Below are 15134 nucleotides of genomic sequence, written 5' to 3' on the forward strand. Positions count from 1 at the left end.
CAACAGAGATGGTTTGAAAAATTGATTAGGTCAACTCCTTTCTCTCCACTGTCCCAGAATGACCTGCATTTTGTCCTTCCACTTGTAGGAAAAAAACAAAAGGAATACATTTCCATACCCACAAACCAAATATTTTGTGGCAGTAACAAGTCAAGGCCTCAGCAGTGATGAATGGGCTTAATTGCTTTTCCTACCCATGTTATTGTCCACAACCCTTTTTGCCCTCATGGTTTGTTTGCCTGTATCCCTATACCATAAGAAACATGATCAATAACACCATATTTTAGATAATGGAGATGTAAGTAAATCCAGAGCTGTAGAAATAAAAGACCCAAGATGTTTCTCTCTGTTGGTGGGGGTGGATGTGTGGATGTGCTAGTAACTCATTGTTATTTCTACAGTGACATTCTGTTCCATGTGCTCGTTCTGTAAGACATGGACCTAAAGATCTCTCCACCTTTCCCTTGTCTTGTTCTTCCTTTATTACCTGCCTTGTCTTCTCCAAGTGTCTTTTGCTCCATCTCTCTATCCATTCATCAAGGCAGTGTTTTGAAGAACCAAAGTGATACTTACTATGTGTTGGGGGGAAAATTGTAGAGTTCTTGAAAAATGTTTTCCTTCACATTTAAAGAACATAGAGCAGGTTGTGTCATAGAAAGTTTATTTACTGATTCTCTACAGAAGCCTGGGATGCAGTCTCTAAGGATATTTGCCTTTAATTTCCCATGAGTATCCATGCACTATAGCTAGAATGTACTCAAGGTTGATATCATTGGGGCCAAATTTCAAGTGGCATCCCAAGATAGGAGGTCCTCTGGAGGCAATCCAACATGGACAATCTCTGCAACTCTTTTGTAGTTGTTCTAATTAGCACTCCTCTTCAACTGCAAAAAGAGAAAATGTAACACCTTCACTGATGCAGCACTTAATTTTATACAGGAGGTTGAGATACCATCTCTACCGATATTTGTCTCTCAGTTCCCATAAATATCCATATACTATGCCGAGAAGATATCAGTTTGAATCAGCATGCGGCATGCCTGGTTTTATTTCAACCAAAATCCAAGTACCATTCCCAGAAATGGACTCTTCTACGTATTATTATGTATTCTTTGAACCCTCAATAAAATAGGGAAGGAACTGATTGGAGATGATGTCCAAGAATGATTTTCTTCCCACTTTCCCTTTTTCCCCATTCATTTTTCCATGCAATTCAAGATGAAGACATTCATCATAGTATCCTCAGGACTCACAGATTTGAAATCCCCTTGAGGAGGGGTGGTGAGAGGGAAAGATTATTTAGGGAATCAGAAGTTTTATGCTTTAGTGAAGTGTTTTTCAAACTTGGCCACTTTAAGATGTGTGGACTTCAACTCCCAGAATTCCCCAGCCAGCATAACGAGGGCACCAAAATGTGATGTTATCATCCAATGCTGTGTAATACATAATTTTGTCAGATATTGTGTGAAACCATGATGCATTCAATGTTGTGTCCCACCCCCACCTCCCCTTTATTTATCTGTATTGAAGATGGTGGTCTCTTCATGACTGGTAGTATTTATGTGGAGACTACATTGTATTCCTTTGGGATACCTAAGTTTTGATTCTTGCTCCAAAGTGAAGGCAGGAGGTGGAATTCAATGGCCTAAATGTCCCTTTCAACTCTGGGATTTTATGAGGATGTAATTCTATGTGGCAATAGAATATTGCTTAAGAGTAGAGGTCAGAAACTAGAATGGACAGAGTAAGTCAGCTGAGATGGAGAATAAAATGATAACATACATAGACTTGAAGATGTTACACCATATAAGGATCCTTTTTAGCAGTCAGCTTTCGCCATTTCACTCTGCTCCAGGACAGACACCTTTTTCTATTCCCCACCCCTACCATTTTCTGGGTTCCATTTATTCTCCTCATAGAAAATTCATGCATTTGGAAAGCTCTGCAGATACCCTATCCTATGTGCAATGATACTACACAGGTAACATGAGGCCAAGAATGTTGAGAACGGTTTACTCACCCATAAGCTTCCATGACTAAGGGGGACATGGACTTATTCCTCTCCATTCCTAGCCCAAAGCTTCAGCCATTATACCACACACATTTAGCATACAGAACTTCCAAGAATTGCAATCTAAGGACAAGGCTTAGGAAACAGACTTTATTGAAAACACGTCATAATACAAAGTCATTGCATGATAATAAATTAATGTCCCAAGTGGTATGGAATGACCCACCACCCAATCTTCATCAATGATTACCTAGAGATGGGGAAGAAACAAATTTAGCCTCCATCTGAGTGTATACTTAGATAATGTTGTATCTTTGAATCAATATATAAAACAAAAATTAAATATTCATTTCTCATTACCCATAATAAAATCAAGGAACACTCAACAGATTGTATTCCTTTGGGATACCTAAGTTTTGATTCTTGGTCCAAAGTGAAGGCAAGTGGTGGAATTCAATGGCCTAAATGTCCCTTTCAACTCTGGGATTTTATGAGGATGTAAACAGATCTTTTATAAAAATGTAGAGCAATTGTATGAACATAATATATAAGTATGCATTCTTTTCGAGAACTTATTTAACCAAATGATATTGTAGGCAAATGTACACAGGCTACACTTGGAGAAAGCTTCAGTTCATAATTTGAAAAATTATTCTCCAATTAAAAAAACAGGATTTCAAATGTTCCCACCAAAGGAAGGAATAAGAGAAACCCACCTGGGCAAAAAGTCCCCATCAATATAACAGGTAGGATTTTCAGCCAAGAAGGATGTGCTCATGTGGAAGGAAGAATTCTGCAATGCCTGAATTGTTTGGAAGGCACCAGGTTGGGGAAGTTAATTTAAAGATGAGAAGAAGAAGAAGGTACCATCGGATCTGAATGTTTATGAACATGTGATAATAAAGAAGGACACAACTGGGATATATAGTCACACTTCTCTCCAATTTCAATGAACTGCTCTAAGCAACATCGCTGAATGTATGGTATTAGCTCAGATAGTCCACCCAGCTTGACCCAAGAAATGTCCATTTGCTTGTTTTGGGCTAGATTTAGTCTGTTTAAATTGTTCTTGTGTCTTTGGATACTGCCTAAACTTTCTCTGGTGACTGAGGCTGCTAACCTAATAAATAAATACATACACACATACATACATACATACATACATACATAGGCTGGAAAACATCTTGAAAGAAAATGACTTCCCCACAATAATTTGAATCCCTCCCCCCCCCTTTTTTTTTTTCCATACATCACTTTCCCAAGCTTTATTGTTCTCTGTGCTTGAATTCTTATTTTTATAGCTGTCCATTCAGGCTTCCTCCCCTTGAAACATCTATACTTGTGCAAATATTTAAGTTCTCCCCGATCTGCAGATCCCCCTTATACCTAGATGCTTGGGCCATGTAAGAAGAATGTGCTTGTAAGAATCAATCTTGGCCCTCTCGACGACTCTTTTTTCCACTCTAATTCCCAGAGATTTCTGGTTTCCATTTTCTCCCCGCATAAAAGCCACGTAGCAATTGCTGCATTTGGCAAATTCAGATCAGGATACTCCTTTTTATATGTAGTGCTACTAGGATATGAAGAATTATAGAGAAGAATGAGTGATTTCTAAATATCTTTGCTTGAACCACTACACTATATTGTTTTAGTATATACAACATCAAAAATAAGAAGCAAATTAAAAACCATTAAAAAAATAAATTTTATTGAAAGTACACAACCAATACACCATGATTCAGCACATGATGCCCCATCTTATGTGAAATCACCAAATGTCCAAACTTGGTCATTGGGTGGACAGAAATGTCCTTCTTCAATTGCCCCAACACCTAGAATGAGGAAGAAATGTATGGAGTGTCCATTTGACTGAAAACTTGTACAGTTTTGGACTTTTGAACCAACATGTTAAAATCTCTGCATTTCGTCTTCCATTGGCCCACAGTAAAAGGAAGAAACATTCCGAAAATAGCTGCAGGAATATACATTTCTCAAAACTACTGTTTAAGAATATATTATTTTAGGGAATCCTTTATAAAAAAAGCATAATTGTGCAAATGAAGAAGGCATATATTTAGGAAACATGAATTGGTATTGATTGATTGATTGATTGATTGATTGATTGATTGATTGATTGAATTTCTAAGGTTGCCCAACTCCATAATAACTTTTGGCGGTACACACTATCGAAAACAGTTCAAAACAAAATAGCAAATACAAATTGTTCACCTGTCCCAAATATGGAAGTACAACCCTATTTGGGAGTAAAAAATATCTGGGACAAGATGGTCCAAATATCCCCAGCCAGCTGGTCTTTCTAGGGTTGAACCTGAGTCCGTTTCTCCCCATTTAGATCTCCAATGAGACATGACCTTGAAAACATCACTTGGTTGGTCCAGGGTTGAAATATGCAGCTGAATGTTACCTGATCCAAACTGACAGATGACCTCACTCAGTTGCCTCATGTAGATGTTAAACAAGGGGGTGGGAGTGTCAAGCTGTGTAGCATTCCAAACATCAGAGGCTTCAGGCTTGGTGTCTTCACTGCTGCCAACACCAGCTGGAACTAACCATAGAAAAATGAGAAGTATATGTGAAGCTTCATGCCTCCTCCAAGCACTCTAATCTCTGTAGGCAGTCCAGAAGGATCCCATGATTGATGGTACTCAAAGATGCTAGGAGCTGAAGAAGAATCAGGATGATTGCAACATGCCTTCCCAGCTTTGACACTTGCAAGCATGGTTAATGCTGTCTCAGTACTATGTCATGAAACCCAGCTGATCATCAGTATTTAATTTTATGTTATACAGTACTTGCAGATGCTTCTCAATAATTCTCACATTAAAGGGAAAAAAACCCCTATTGCCTTCCACTTAAATGTTACTCACTGATTCCCTCTTTGTTATGGTAGGCAAGGTGAAATATCTCAACAATCTTGATTGATATTTTTGGCACTCCCCAACTTGACAGAATACGTACAAATAGAGGAGTCCTTCAAAAGACAGATTAGGTTTGCATTTCATCTACAAGAAATCTGTTTGAAAATGGAATCACTTCCCATTCCTTTTAACGCAGGGGAATACTTAGAGATTTGGGAATCTTTCTTCTTATCATTTTCTGCACAGCCTCTTTCACTTCATTGTTCCTAATGGTGTAGATGAAAGGATTGAGCACAGGGGTGATCATAGTGTACACAATGGAGACAGCCTTCATTACCCTGAAGGAAGAGTTCTTGACAGTTGGCCTTAAGTAGACAAAAAACACTGATCCATACAAAATGCTAACTACTATGAGATGGGAAGCACACGTGGAGAAGGCCCTCTGCTGTCTGGTGGTTGAAGACATTCGGAGAATAGTGCAGATGATGAAGAGGTAAGAAATCAGGGTGAAAAGCAGGGAGGACATGATCACAAAAACAGAAACTAGGAAACCAAGGGCTTCAATAAGACGTGTATCTCCTCCTGCAATCTTCAACACAGGTCCCACGTCACAAAAGAAATGATTGATAATGTTGGAGGTGCAGTAGGGTAGGTTTGCAATCATTACAACCTGACAAAGAATGGACAAAAAGCCTCCAAACCAGGCTGCTACTGCCAGTTTAAGGCAGACCCCAGAAGTCATGATAGTGGCATATCTCAAAGGATGGCAAATGGCTAAGTATCTGTCCAGGGATATCAAAGTGATGATGAAAAATTCAGTAACCCCAAAAAGGAAATAGAAGCATAACTGTATTACACAGCAATAAAAACAGATGGAATTGCTTGCAGAGAGATAATTGAGCAACAGTTTAGGAATAAAGGCTGTGGTATGTCCAATGTCTATGAAAGAAAGGTTGCTAAGGAAGAAATACATGGGTTTCTGGAGATGGCGATCCATGATTACCATCATAATGATGAGCCCATTGCCCATCAGAGACAGGAGATAGAGCAGAAAGACACTAGCATACATCATGGTTTCCATTCTCCCAAATTTTGACAATCCAACAAGGAGGAACTCTGCCGGTCTTGTACAGTTGGTGAAATCCATTCTCCCCTTTAGCTACCAAAACAATCAGAATTATAATTGATTTAACCTTTAGGTCTATTTCTTTAAATTATTTCTTATGCTAATAGCATGTTTGGAAAGGTGTGCTATGAAAAAGGCTAACAGTTGCTAAAGTTTTCTGAAATTCTTGTTAAGTATGATGAGGTTGGCTGGGATCACAGAAGATATTTAACCCAAAATCATGATTTCTAAAGATCCATCTGTGGAATCCCACAAAATATATGGTCAAAACCAAAGAAACCCCATCATGGGTTAGTGTGAGGAGAAGAACTGGTCTGCTGGAGGTTGTGAAATCTTTAAAGTTATAACAACATTTTAGGGAACTGCACTTTCTAGGTCAGATTAGAATTTAAAGACAGTCTGAATGTGACATTCCAGATTGAATTAACTATATCAAGGTTATATTTGCAGAACTGATGGGTTGCATGCAAAGTTAATCAAGGTGGACAGTTGAAATGATGGAGCTTCCATTTAGGAATATTTCTAGAACATGTTAAGGATCAGTCAAGGCAATAGGTCATACGCTTTTGGATGTCTTGATAACCAGAGTGAGTTATATTATGGGTTGTGTCATTAGAGTTTTTTTTGTTTTGTTTTTATAACCTATTAGCTTATTATGCTATATTACTGTTGTAAAATTTTGTTCTATTGTTCTGATCATTAATCAAATAAATAATTTTATCTTACCTTACCTTGAATGACTTAAAAATCAGAATTTCCTTTTCTTTTGCAAGTTCCCATCAAGTCTTACATGCAGAAATAATGGTTTTTCTTATCTCCAATTCTCATGTCCAAAGGCTGGATGACCCACCATGCATTCAATGAAATCTCAATGAAAGAGTCTCCTATTTTTATATGAAAACATTCTTCACATAGGCATGGAGATACTCCATCCTGAAGCATAAAATGCAGGTTGTGGTGGAAGATGATGAAAAAGAAGAAAGAAAACTTTGGTAGATAGAACTTCATATTGACATAGAACACGGACGTTGGGTTGAGAGAAGAGAAAACAAAATAGTAAACACAGCAAAAGAATGGGTGTGGGATATGAAATTGTGGATTTTCTGATATTGTCAAGAAAGAAGAATACTGGGTCACTCTATGCATGAATAATGACATTGGTGGTCTCCAGTTGCCAAGCACCAACCCTGATGGTTTAAAAAAATTATTAAATATGTTTCCCAGAGTCCCCCCAAATAATCTGAATGGCACTGGGTCACTATCAGAAACTACACAAATAGTAGATTTCCACATGCAAACACCCTGTCTTTCTTGGGAATAACAAGTTCAGAGCCTCATCAGTAACAGAGGGACATCTTACTTTCTTCAGTCCAATCCTTCTTTCTTTAATTTAAATACCTTTTTGTTGAAATAATAAAACATCAGAAATGTGCAGAATGGTTTTAAAAATGAGTTGGAGAACAGAAAGAAACCTTGGGGTTTCATTAGATATGATTTCATATCCTTCTGCTCATTCTAATTCTGTCCAGGATTTTTACTGTACTTATGTTTTTTTCTTATGGATGCCAGGATTCTGGATTGTTTGGAAGTATTGTTATGCTGCAAAACCACATTCTCTATGATATGATAATTATGATAATGAGATGTAAGTTATTGGATGTGGGGGAAAAGAGAAAGAGACCAAGAGGTACCAAAAGATTTTGCCTTCCATTTTAATCGGAAATAAAAATAGCAGCATTGGATTCCTGCAGAACATACATTTCAGCCAGACAACTATTCTATTTTTAAATTTATCAGTGGAAATTCTGAGTCCCCAAAAGGGATCTTCATGTTTCAATGGATGGATTCTTCAAAATACTTCAGATTTATGTATTAAAACAAAAGCTGTACAATCTAACATATATCTGTGTGTATGAATTTAAGGGTCTATAGTGTGTGTGTGTGTGTGTGTGTGTGTGAATAATTCTAAACTACCAATACAGAAGAATCCTTTTCCTTGTGTGCTTTTTCTAACAATCAACAGCATAAATCTCTGTGGAACTTGTCTTGAGTTTTTCATCAATCGGTTCCTTACCATTTCATCCCTTCTCCATGTGTTCTTTTACTCCGTCTTGCTATCAAATCAGCCATGAAGTGTCCATAGAAACCGATACAGCCTGCATTTGAGAAAATTCCATCTACTTCAAAAATGTTGTCCTTAACATTTAAAGCAGTTCTGACAGATTGCATCATAGAAATGTTGTTCATTTTCTCCTGTAATTTGGGATACAGTCTCTGAAGAAATATGTCTCTGATTTCCCATGAGTCTCCAACCATTGTGCCTACAATTTATGATTTTGAATAGCATAGTTCCAGCCCTTTTCATGCGGATTAAAATGGAGAAATTAAGCAAAGTATAATCTTAGTCTCATACAGGTGAGATCCCATTCTGGCAAGTGTTGGGGGGAGGAAACATTAGGAATTTGAAGTTCTACATCTTAGTGGACACTTTTCTCAACAATTTCCCTTCTTCTCCATTAATTGTGCAACTTTTATAGCCATAGAATCTTAAATATCCAGGAGGTTAAGGGGATAGTGGACTTTCAAATATCCCTGGGTTAATATTACGTACTCAGCAATATAGTCATTATGGATATGTAAAGCAAGTCTTCAATTATATTTCTCTATTAACTTTACCTGGAAATATAATAGGCGGCTTCAAATTGTAGAGTCACAGAGATAATCTTAGACAAACTATGCAGAAACAGTGAGAAAAAGGACATAATGCTTTAATCCTGCATAAATAATAACATATTGCTGCATCCTTTGATTGGTAGAAAATATTGACATTTCCAAAACAGATAGATCACACATTTCAAAAAAAAAAAAAAAGTTCCTTGACATCTGGAATAATATCACTTTCCCAGTGTTTTGCCACCTCCATCCCCATGCTCAGTACAAGCACAGTTCTTGATAAAGAGTAAAATTCCAAAGCTGTGGTACAAAATTCAGCATTACGTTAACATCTTTAAAATTCCAATGTACAAACAAGAGATTATTTCATTTTCTTACAGACAGTATTATATACTCATTGTATGACAAAGAACAAGATATCCCAGCTTGTCTAAAGTCAACAGATGCTTAGGTGCCCAACTGGGAAATACCCTTGATGAATTAGTAGATTTCCCATAAATCTACTAATATACATTAATATACTGTCCCCAAAAGATATTCATTGATTTCATGACCTTATCATGTGGAAAGAAAGAACTCCAGGTATCTTGATCCATTACAGCATGCTTAAGCTGAAGATGCCTCTACTGTGGTGAACTGAAAAGATCCAGTTCAAAGGAATCTTAAGGTAACTATTAACATCTATTTCAACCCTTTCTAAAAGTTTCAACATATTTATTTCTACATATTTAGAAATATTTTCCAGTATAAACAGCCCCAAATATTTAATAAAATCTGTAGAAATCACAAATCCCATCTCTTCACATAAATGTATTGATGTATTAGAATAAGAATTAGAATACTGATCAAAAATTGCCAAAATTTCACCAACATACAGAAATAGTTTATACTCACACTCTGCCAATGTAATACCTTTAATATCTAAAGATTGACTTAACATGGTGGCCAAAGGTTCAAGAACCAAATGAAATAGCAAGGGAGAAAGTGGGCAGCCCTGCCATAAAGCACATTGTAATGGAAAAGAGTCTGAGATCATTCAATTTTTTATAACTTTAGCACAGGTTTGCAAATAATAAATCTCAATCCACTAGACAAATTCCAATGTATAAACAAGAGATTATTTCATTTTCTTACACACAATATTATATACTCATTGTATGACAAAGAACAAAATTACCCAGCTTGTCCAAAGTCAACAGATGCTCAAGTGCCCAACTGGGCACTTGATTGGGAAATTCCCTTAATGACTTCTTTCAGCAGCTTCATATAAAAGAGAAGTTGTAAATTAGTCTCCATTTAATGGTCAACTTATGTGCAAGTCTGAGCAAAACCACCACCAAAAAAAAAAAAAAATGCAGCTATTCAGATTATATTCTTATTTCCATTTCACCATGCTATTCACTGAGAATAAAAGCAAGAAATATTTAAGAAATTTTGGTAAAAATGTATATACTCACGAATATCCCATAGAAGGATAAATTCATTTAAGGATTTCAGCAACAAAAAGTGTATGATCAACCGAATGAACAAGACAGATATTTGGAGAAAGATCTGCCAGAATTCTTATAAACTTGAGTTCATAATTTAAAAAATAATTCTTGAGTCCAAGGAAGCAAATTTGAATTGAACACAAAAATGGAAAATGAGAGAAGTCAAGCTAAGGGGGTGGGGGGTGGGGAGGAAATTACTATCAGAAGGCTGTTCCATGAGTATTTGCCCATAATGGCAAAAAATATATATAGGCACAGGCCTAGGATGTTGGGATTGCACCAGATTGGGGAGGTTTAAATATAAAGCTAAAATAAGGGGGTGGGGGAGATTCTATCAGATAGAAATATTGATAAATGTACAAAAGTTGCACATGAGATATGCAGCCATGGATCTTCAATTCTAATAAGCGCTAAACATAAATTAGTGGTATTTTGGTAGTTCCCAACTTGTGTCAAACATTCCTAAGAAATGACACTTTCTTCCCTATGATCCTCAAAATCAATAGGAGTTGAAGCTCCACCTTTCTTATCATGAAAGAAGGAGACTACCAAATGCCTTAGAAAGTGACTTTTCAGGCCAGGACATGACCTTTCTGTGACAGATCATATCTAAAAGGTATTCTGAACAATTGACAGTGTCAGAAAACTTCTATTGCATTTTTCCAACCATCGTATTATGCTTACTCCTCTGATTCCAGTGATGTTCCTTCAATAAGCTATATTAGGAAGTCCAAAGGGTACAATTTCATCCCACAGGTCAGTTTTAAACAAAGGACCCCACAGAATAGATCAATATTGTTGCCAACATAGATTATAAAAAAAATGATATTTTTTCATCATGAATGAAGAATGTTCAAAAGCTATCATTCCATTATAAACCCTTCCTGGCATTCAGCCTTGATTGAAGCAATGGATGCTAGCTAAAATAATAGTACAATATCTTTGATGGATAGTCCTCCCACTCCTCATCTTGCTTCTCCACACAGGTCTATGTTTACATTTTAGGGAAAGCTGGAGTCTTTTTCCTTAATGCTTTCCAAACTGCTTCTTTCACTTCATTGTTCCTAATGGTGTAAATAAAAGGATTTAGCACTGGAGCAACTATAGTATTCACGACAGAAACAAACTTGATTACAGCAAAGGAAGAGTTCTTGACAGTAGGCCTTAAGTAGACAAAAAAGACTGACCCATACAAAATGCTAACTACTATGAGATGGGAAGCACATGTGGAGAAGGCCCTCTGCTGTCTGGTGGTTGAAGACATTCGGAGAATAGTGCAGATGATGAAGAGGTAAGAAATCAAGGTGAAAAGCAGGGAGGACATGATCACAAAAACAGAAACTAGGAAACCAAGGGCTTCAATAAGACGTGTATCTCCTCCTGCAATCTTCAACACAGGTCCCACGTCACAAAAGAAGTGATTGACAACATTGGAGGTGCAAAAGGGTAGGTTTCCAATCATTACTCCCTGATAAAGAATGGAGAAAAGGCCCCCAAACCAGGCACCTACTGCTAGTTTAAGGCAGACCCCAGAAGTCATGATAGTGGCATATCTCAAAGGATGGCAAATGGCTACGTATCTGTCCAGGGATATCAAAGTGATGATAAAAAATTCGGTGACCCCAAAAAAGAAATAAACATACAACTGTGTTAAACAGCAGGAGAAACAGATGGAACTGTTTGCACAGAGAAAATTGACCAGCAGTTTAGGAATAAAGGCTGTGGTGTGTCCAATGTCAATGAAAGAAAGGTTGCTAAGGAAAAAATACATGGGCTTCTGGAGATGGTGGTCCACAATTACCATCACAATGATGAGCCCGTTGCCCATCAGACACAGGAGGTAGAGCAGAAAGATACCGGTATGCATCACACTTTCCATTCCCGAAACACTTGGCAATCCAACAAGGATAAATTCAGTTACTCTTGTGCAGTTGGTCAAATTCATGTTCCCCTTCTGTTATAAAAAGAGAAAATATGGAATCTCCATTCAAACAAGATTTAGCTACATGTCTAAAGTTGTATTTCATACACTACGATTGCGATTGCAAAACAGAGAACATAAGAATGGATTTTCACATCAAATTAATGAAAGTTGTGTATAGCTATGGTACTTCAATAAGACATTTAAATATAAATATTTGATTATCAGTTATGATTTCCAAAGGCCTATCACTGGAATCCCACAAAAGATGAAGCCAAAACAAAGAAACCCTATTATATGTCAGTGTGATGGGTGAAATTTGCCACTGTTTGAAAATAAGAGGTCTTTTGGGGATTCTTCAATGTATAATGACATTTTTGGAAGTTGTATTCTAGAGGTGAATTATTTTGACACAAATTAGAACTTGGAAACTAGGGAGTTCTGGGATGACAGAGTCCCATATCTCTGTACCGAAACACTCCTTACATTGTTAGTTATCTAAAGAAGAGAGCAGTAAAATACTGAAAGACAAAATGTGAAGTGTGATAGAAAAATGATGAAAAAGAAGAATATTTATAGATGACATGGAAGTGGTGGTTGAGAGGAAATGAAGAGAGAAGTGGTGAATGATTTAGGGAAGCCAAATTATTGAGAAAATGTAAGGGAAAGGATGGAACGCTATCTTGTGCAACAAATAGAATATTATCTCAGATTCTCAAGAAAAAGAATATAAACCCACCTGATTTCGACAATGGGATTCCTTTGTGGTCACCCGAAGCATCCACCAGTAGAGATGGTTTGATAAATAGATTTGGTCAATTCCTTTCTCTCCACTGTCCCAGAATGACCTGGATTTTGTCCTTCCCCTTGTATGAAAAAACACAAGGAATACATTTCCATACCATGAACTCAATCTTTTCTGGAAATTATAAGTCAAGACCTCAACACTGATGGATGGGCTTAATTGCTTTTCCTGCCCAGGTTATTGTCCACAACATTTTTTCCCCTCATGGATTGTTTGCCTGTATCTCTATACCATAGGAAACATGATCTATAATACCATAATTTAGAAAATGGAGATGTAAGTAAATCAAGGGCTATAGAAATAGAAAAACCTAGAGCTTTCTCTCTGAGGGTGAATGTGTGTGTATGCTAGCAAGTCATCATTACTTCTGCAGTGAAATTCGTTCCATGTGCTCCTTCTAAAAAACATGAACCTAAAGATCTCTCCACCTTTACCTTGACTTGTTCTTCCTTCATTACCTGCCTTGTCTTCTCCAAGTGCCTTTCACTCTCTCTCTCTATCCATTCATCAAGACAATGTTTTGAAGAACCTCAGAAAATGATAAATCATGTGTTGGGGGGAAATTGGAGACTTCTTGAAAAATATTTTCTTTACCTTTTAAAGAACATATAGCAGATTGCATCATAGAAAGTTTATTTATGGATTCTCTACAGAAGGTTGGGATACAGTCTCTAAGGATGTTTGCCTTTAATTTCCCGTGAGTATCCAGCCATTGTGCCTACAATTTATGATGTTGAATAACACACCTTATTCCTGATCTTATTTGGATCAAATATTAACCTCTATTCCAAGATATGGGGCTCTCTGTATATTATCAATTGTTCAAAAACTTGCAGGCTCACTCAGAGAAGGGACCAATTGGAGGCAGTTTCTTATCTTTATTTTCTTAAGATTTTCCCTTCCCCCTGTTGCATCTTCTCATGTGGATTAAAATGGAGAAATTAAACAACGTATAATCTTAGTTTCATACAGTTGAGATCCCATTCAGGCAAGTGTTGGGAGGAGGAAACATTAGGAATTTGAAGTTTTACATTTTAGTGGACACCTCTCTCAACAATTTCCCCTCTTCTCCATTAATTGTGCAGCTTTTATAGCCAGAGAATCTTAAATATCCAGGAGGATAATCTTCAATTATTGTTCTCTATGAACTTTACTGGGAAATATAATAGTCACCTTCAGTTTGTAGAGAGTGACAGAGATATCCTTGGAGAAACTGTGTAGAAACAGTTAGAAAAGGACAGTATCCTTTAATCCTGGGAAACAGAACAGAGTCAGATGGGCTCCACCCTAATTCCTTGCAGTGAGGGAAAGGCAAACACAGTCAGCTTTCAAGGGTCTTTATTGTACCCTCTATTAATAGACTTCCTATCAAAGTAATGGAATCTGTTTCCTCACCTGTCTCCTTTGAAGGGCTGACATAAATTCTGGACAGGGTGTCATGGCAGTGTCCAGTAGTCACTACCATGATGGCAAAACACCATGGTTCATCATGTCCTCACAGAAATTATTCAGATTATGCAGTTGTGTATTCTGTGTGATGATGTCACAATGTACATACCATCCTTTCCTTACACCTTCCTCCATGGCAGATGCAAGAAGGAAGTCAAGAATTGTTTCTCTTTCCCCCTCCTTCCCTCCCTCCCTCCCTCCCTCTCTCTCTGTCCCTAAATTCTGAGAGCAGGACAGAGAAATATGGATTTAGGTTATAGGAAGGCAGATTCCAATTAGCACCCTTTAGACAATTTTTTTGGCTGAATCAACCTTCATCTCAAATCTGTCGACACCATTTTAACATTTTTAAGGACCTGAAGCCATTTCTATGGCTCCATTGGAAATTCCAGTTCTTTAGTCCATATTTGAAATACCCCAGAAATGTCCATCTTAAAATTATTCTTGAGCTTTTGATAAAGATATGTCATAGGTTTTTATTTCTGTCATGGATTCCATCTGGAAACAAAGCAACACAGAGGCCTTTAAGGCAGCCAAACCATTTGGTCCATCTTGATCCGTTAGACCATGATTAAGCTGAAGATGCCTCCATTGTAGTGAACTGGAAAGACCCAATTCAATTTGAAGGCAAGAAAAATCCTTAAAATAGTCATTCCCTAGTAGTTGATTTAAAGTTGTAATCCCAGTTTCTGCCCAAGCTTTCCAGTAAAATTATTTAGCACCTATGTTCAGAATTTTTCCGAAGAGATAGATATTTATGAGTCTCGTTATCAAAACTTA

At 37.1% G+C, this 15134-nt stretch overlaps 2 protein-coding genes across 2 annotated transcripts; both read right to left on the minus strand.

Moving 5' to 3' along the window:
- Positions 1-5077: 5077 nt before the first annotated feature.
- On the minus strand, positions 5078-6037 carry LOC103059221 (olfactory receptor 6X1-like). The gene has a single exon (XM_007441821.3). The coding sequence runs from the start codon at positions 6035-6037 to the stop codon at positions 5078-5080; it is 960 nt and encodes a 319-aa protein (XP_007441883.3).
- A 5136-nt stretch (positions 6038-11173) lies between these two features.
- Positions 11174-12124, minus strand: LOC103058976 (olfactory receptor 6X1-like). Its single transcript, XM_088144058.1, has one exon. The coding sequence runs from the start codon at positions 12122-12124 to the stop codon at positions 11174-11176; it is 951 nt and encodes a 316-aa protein (XP_088000184.1).
- Positions 12125-15134: the final 3010 nt, after the last annotated feature.

Source organism: Python bivittatus, unplaced genomic scaffold (assembly GCF_059951505.1).
Source record: "Python bivittatus isolate LINGU-HERP-01145 unplaced genomic scaffold, Pbiv_v1 ctg000430_np1212, whole genome shotgun sequence".
In the NCBI taxonomy this organism is placed as follows: domain Eukaryota; kingdom Metazoa; phylum Chordata; class Lepidosauria; order Squamata; family Pythonidae; genus Python; species Python bivittatus.

Excerpts from the sequence above, each read along its gene's own strand:
- LOC103059221 (XM_007441821.3), bottom strand. The coding sequence starts at position 6,037 with ATGGATTTCACCAACTGTACAAGACCGGCAGAGTTCCTCCTTGTTGGA.
- LOC103058976 (XM_088144058.1), bottom strand. The coding sequence starts at position 12,124 with ATGAATTTGACCAACTGCACAAGAGTAACTGAATTTATCCTTGTTGGA.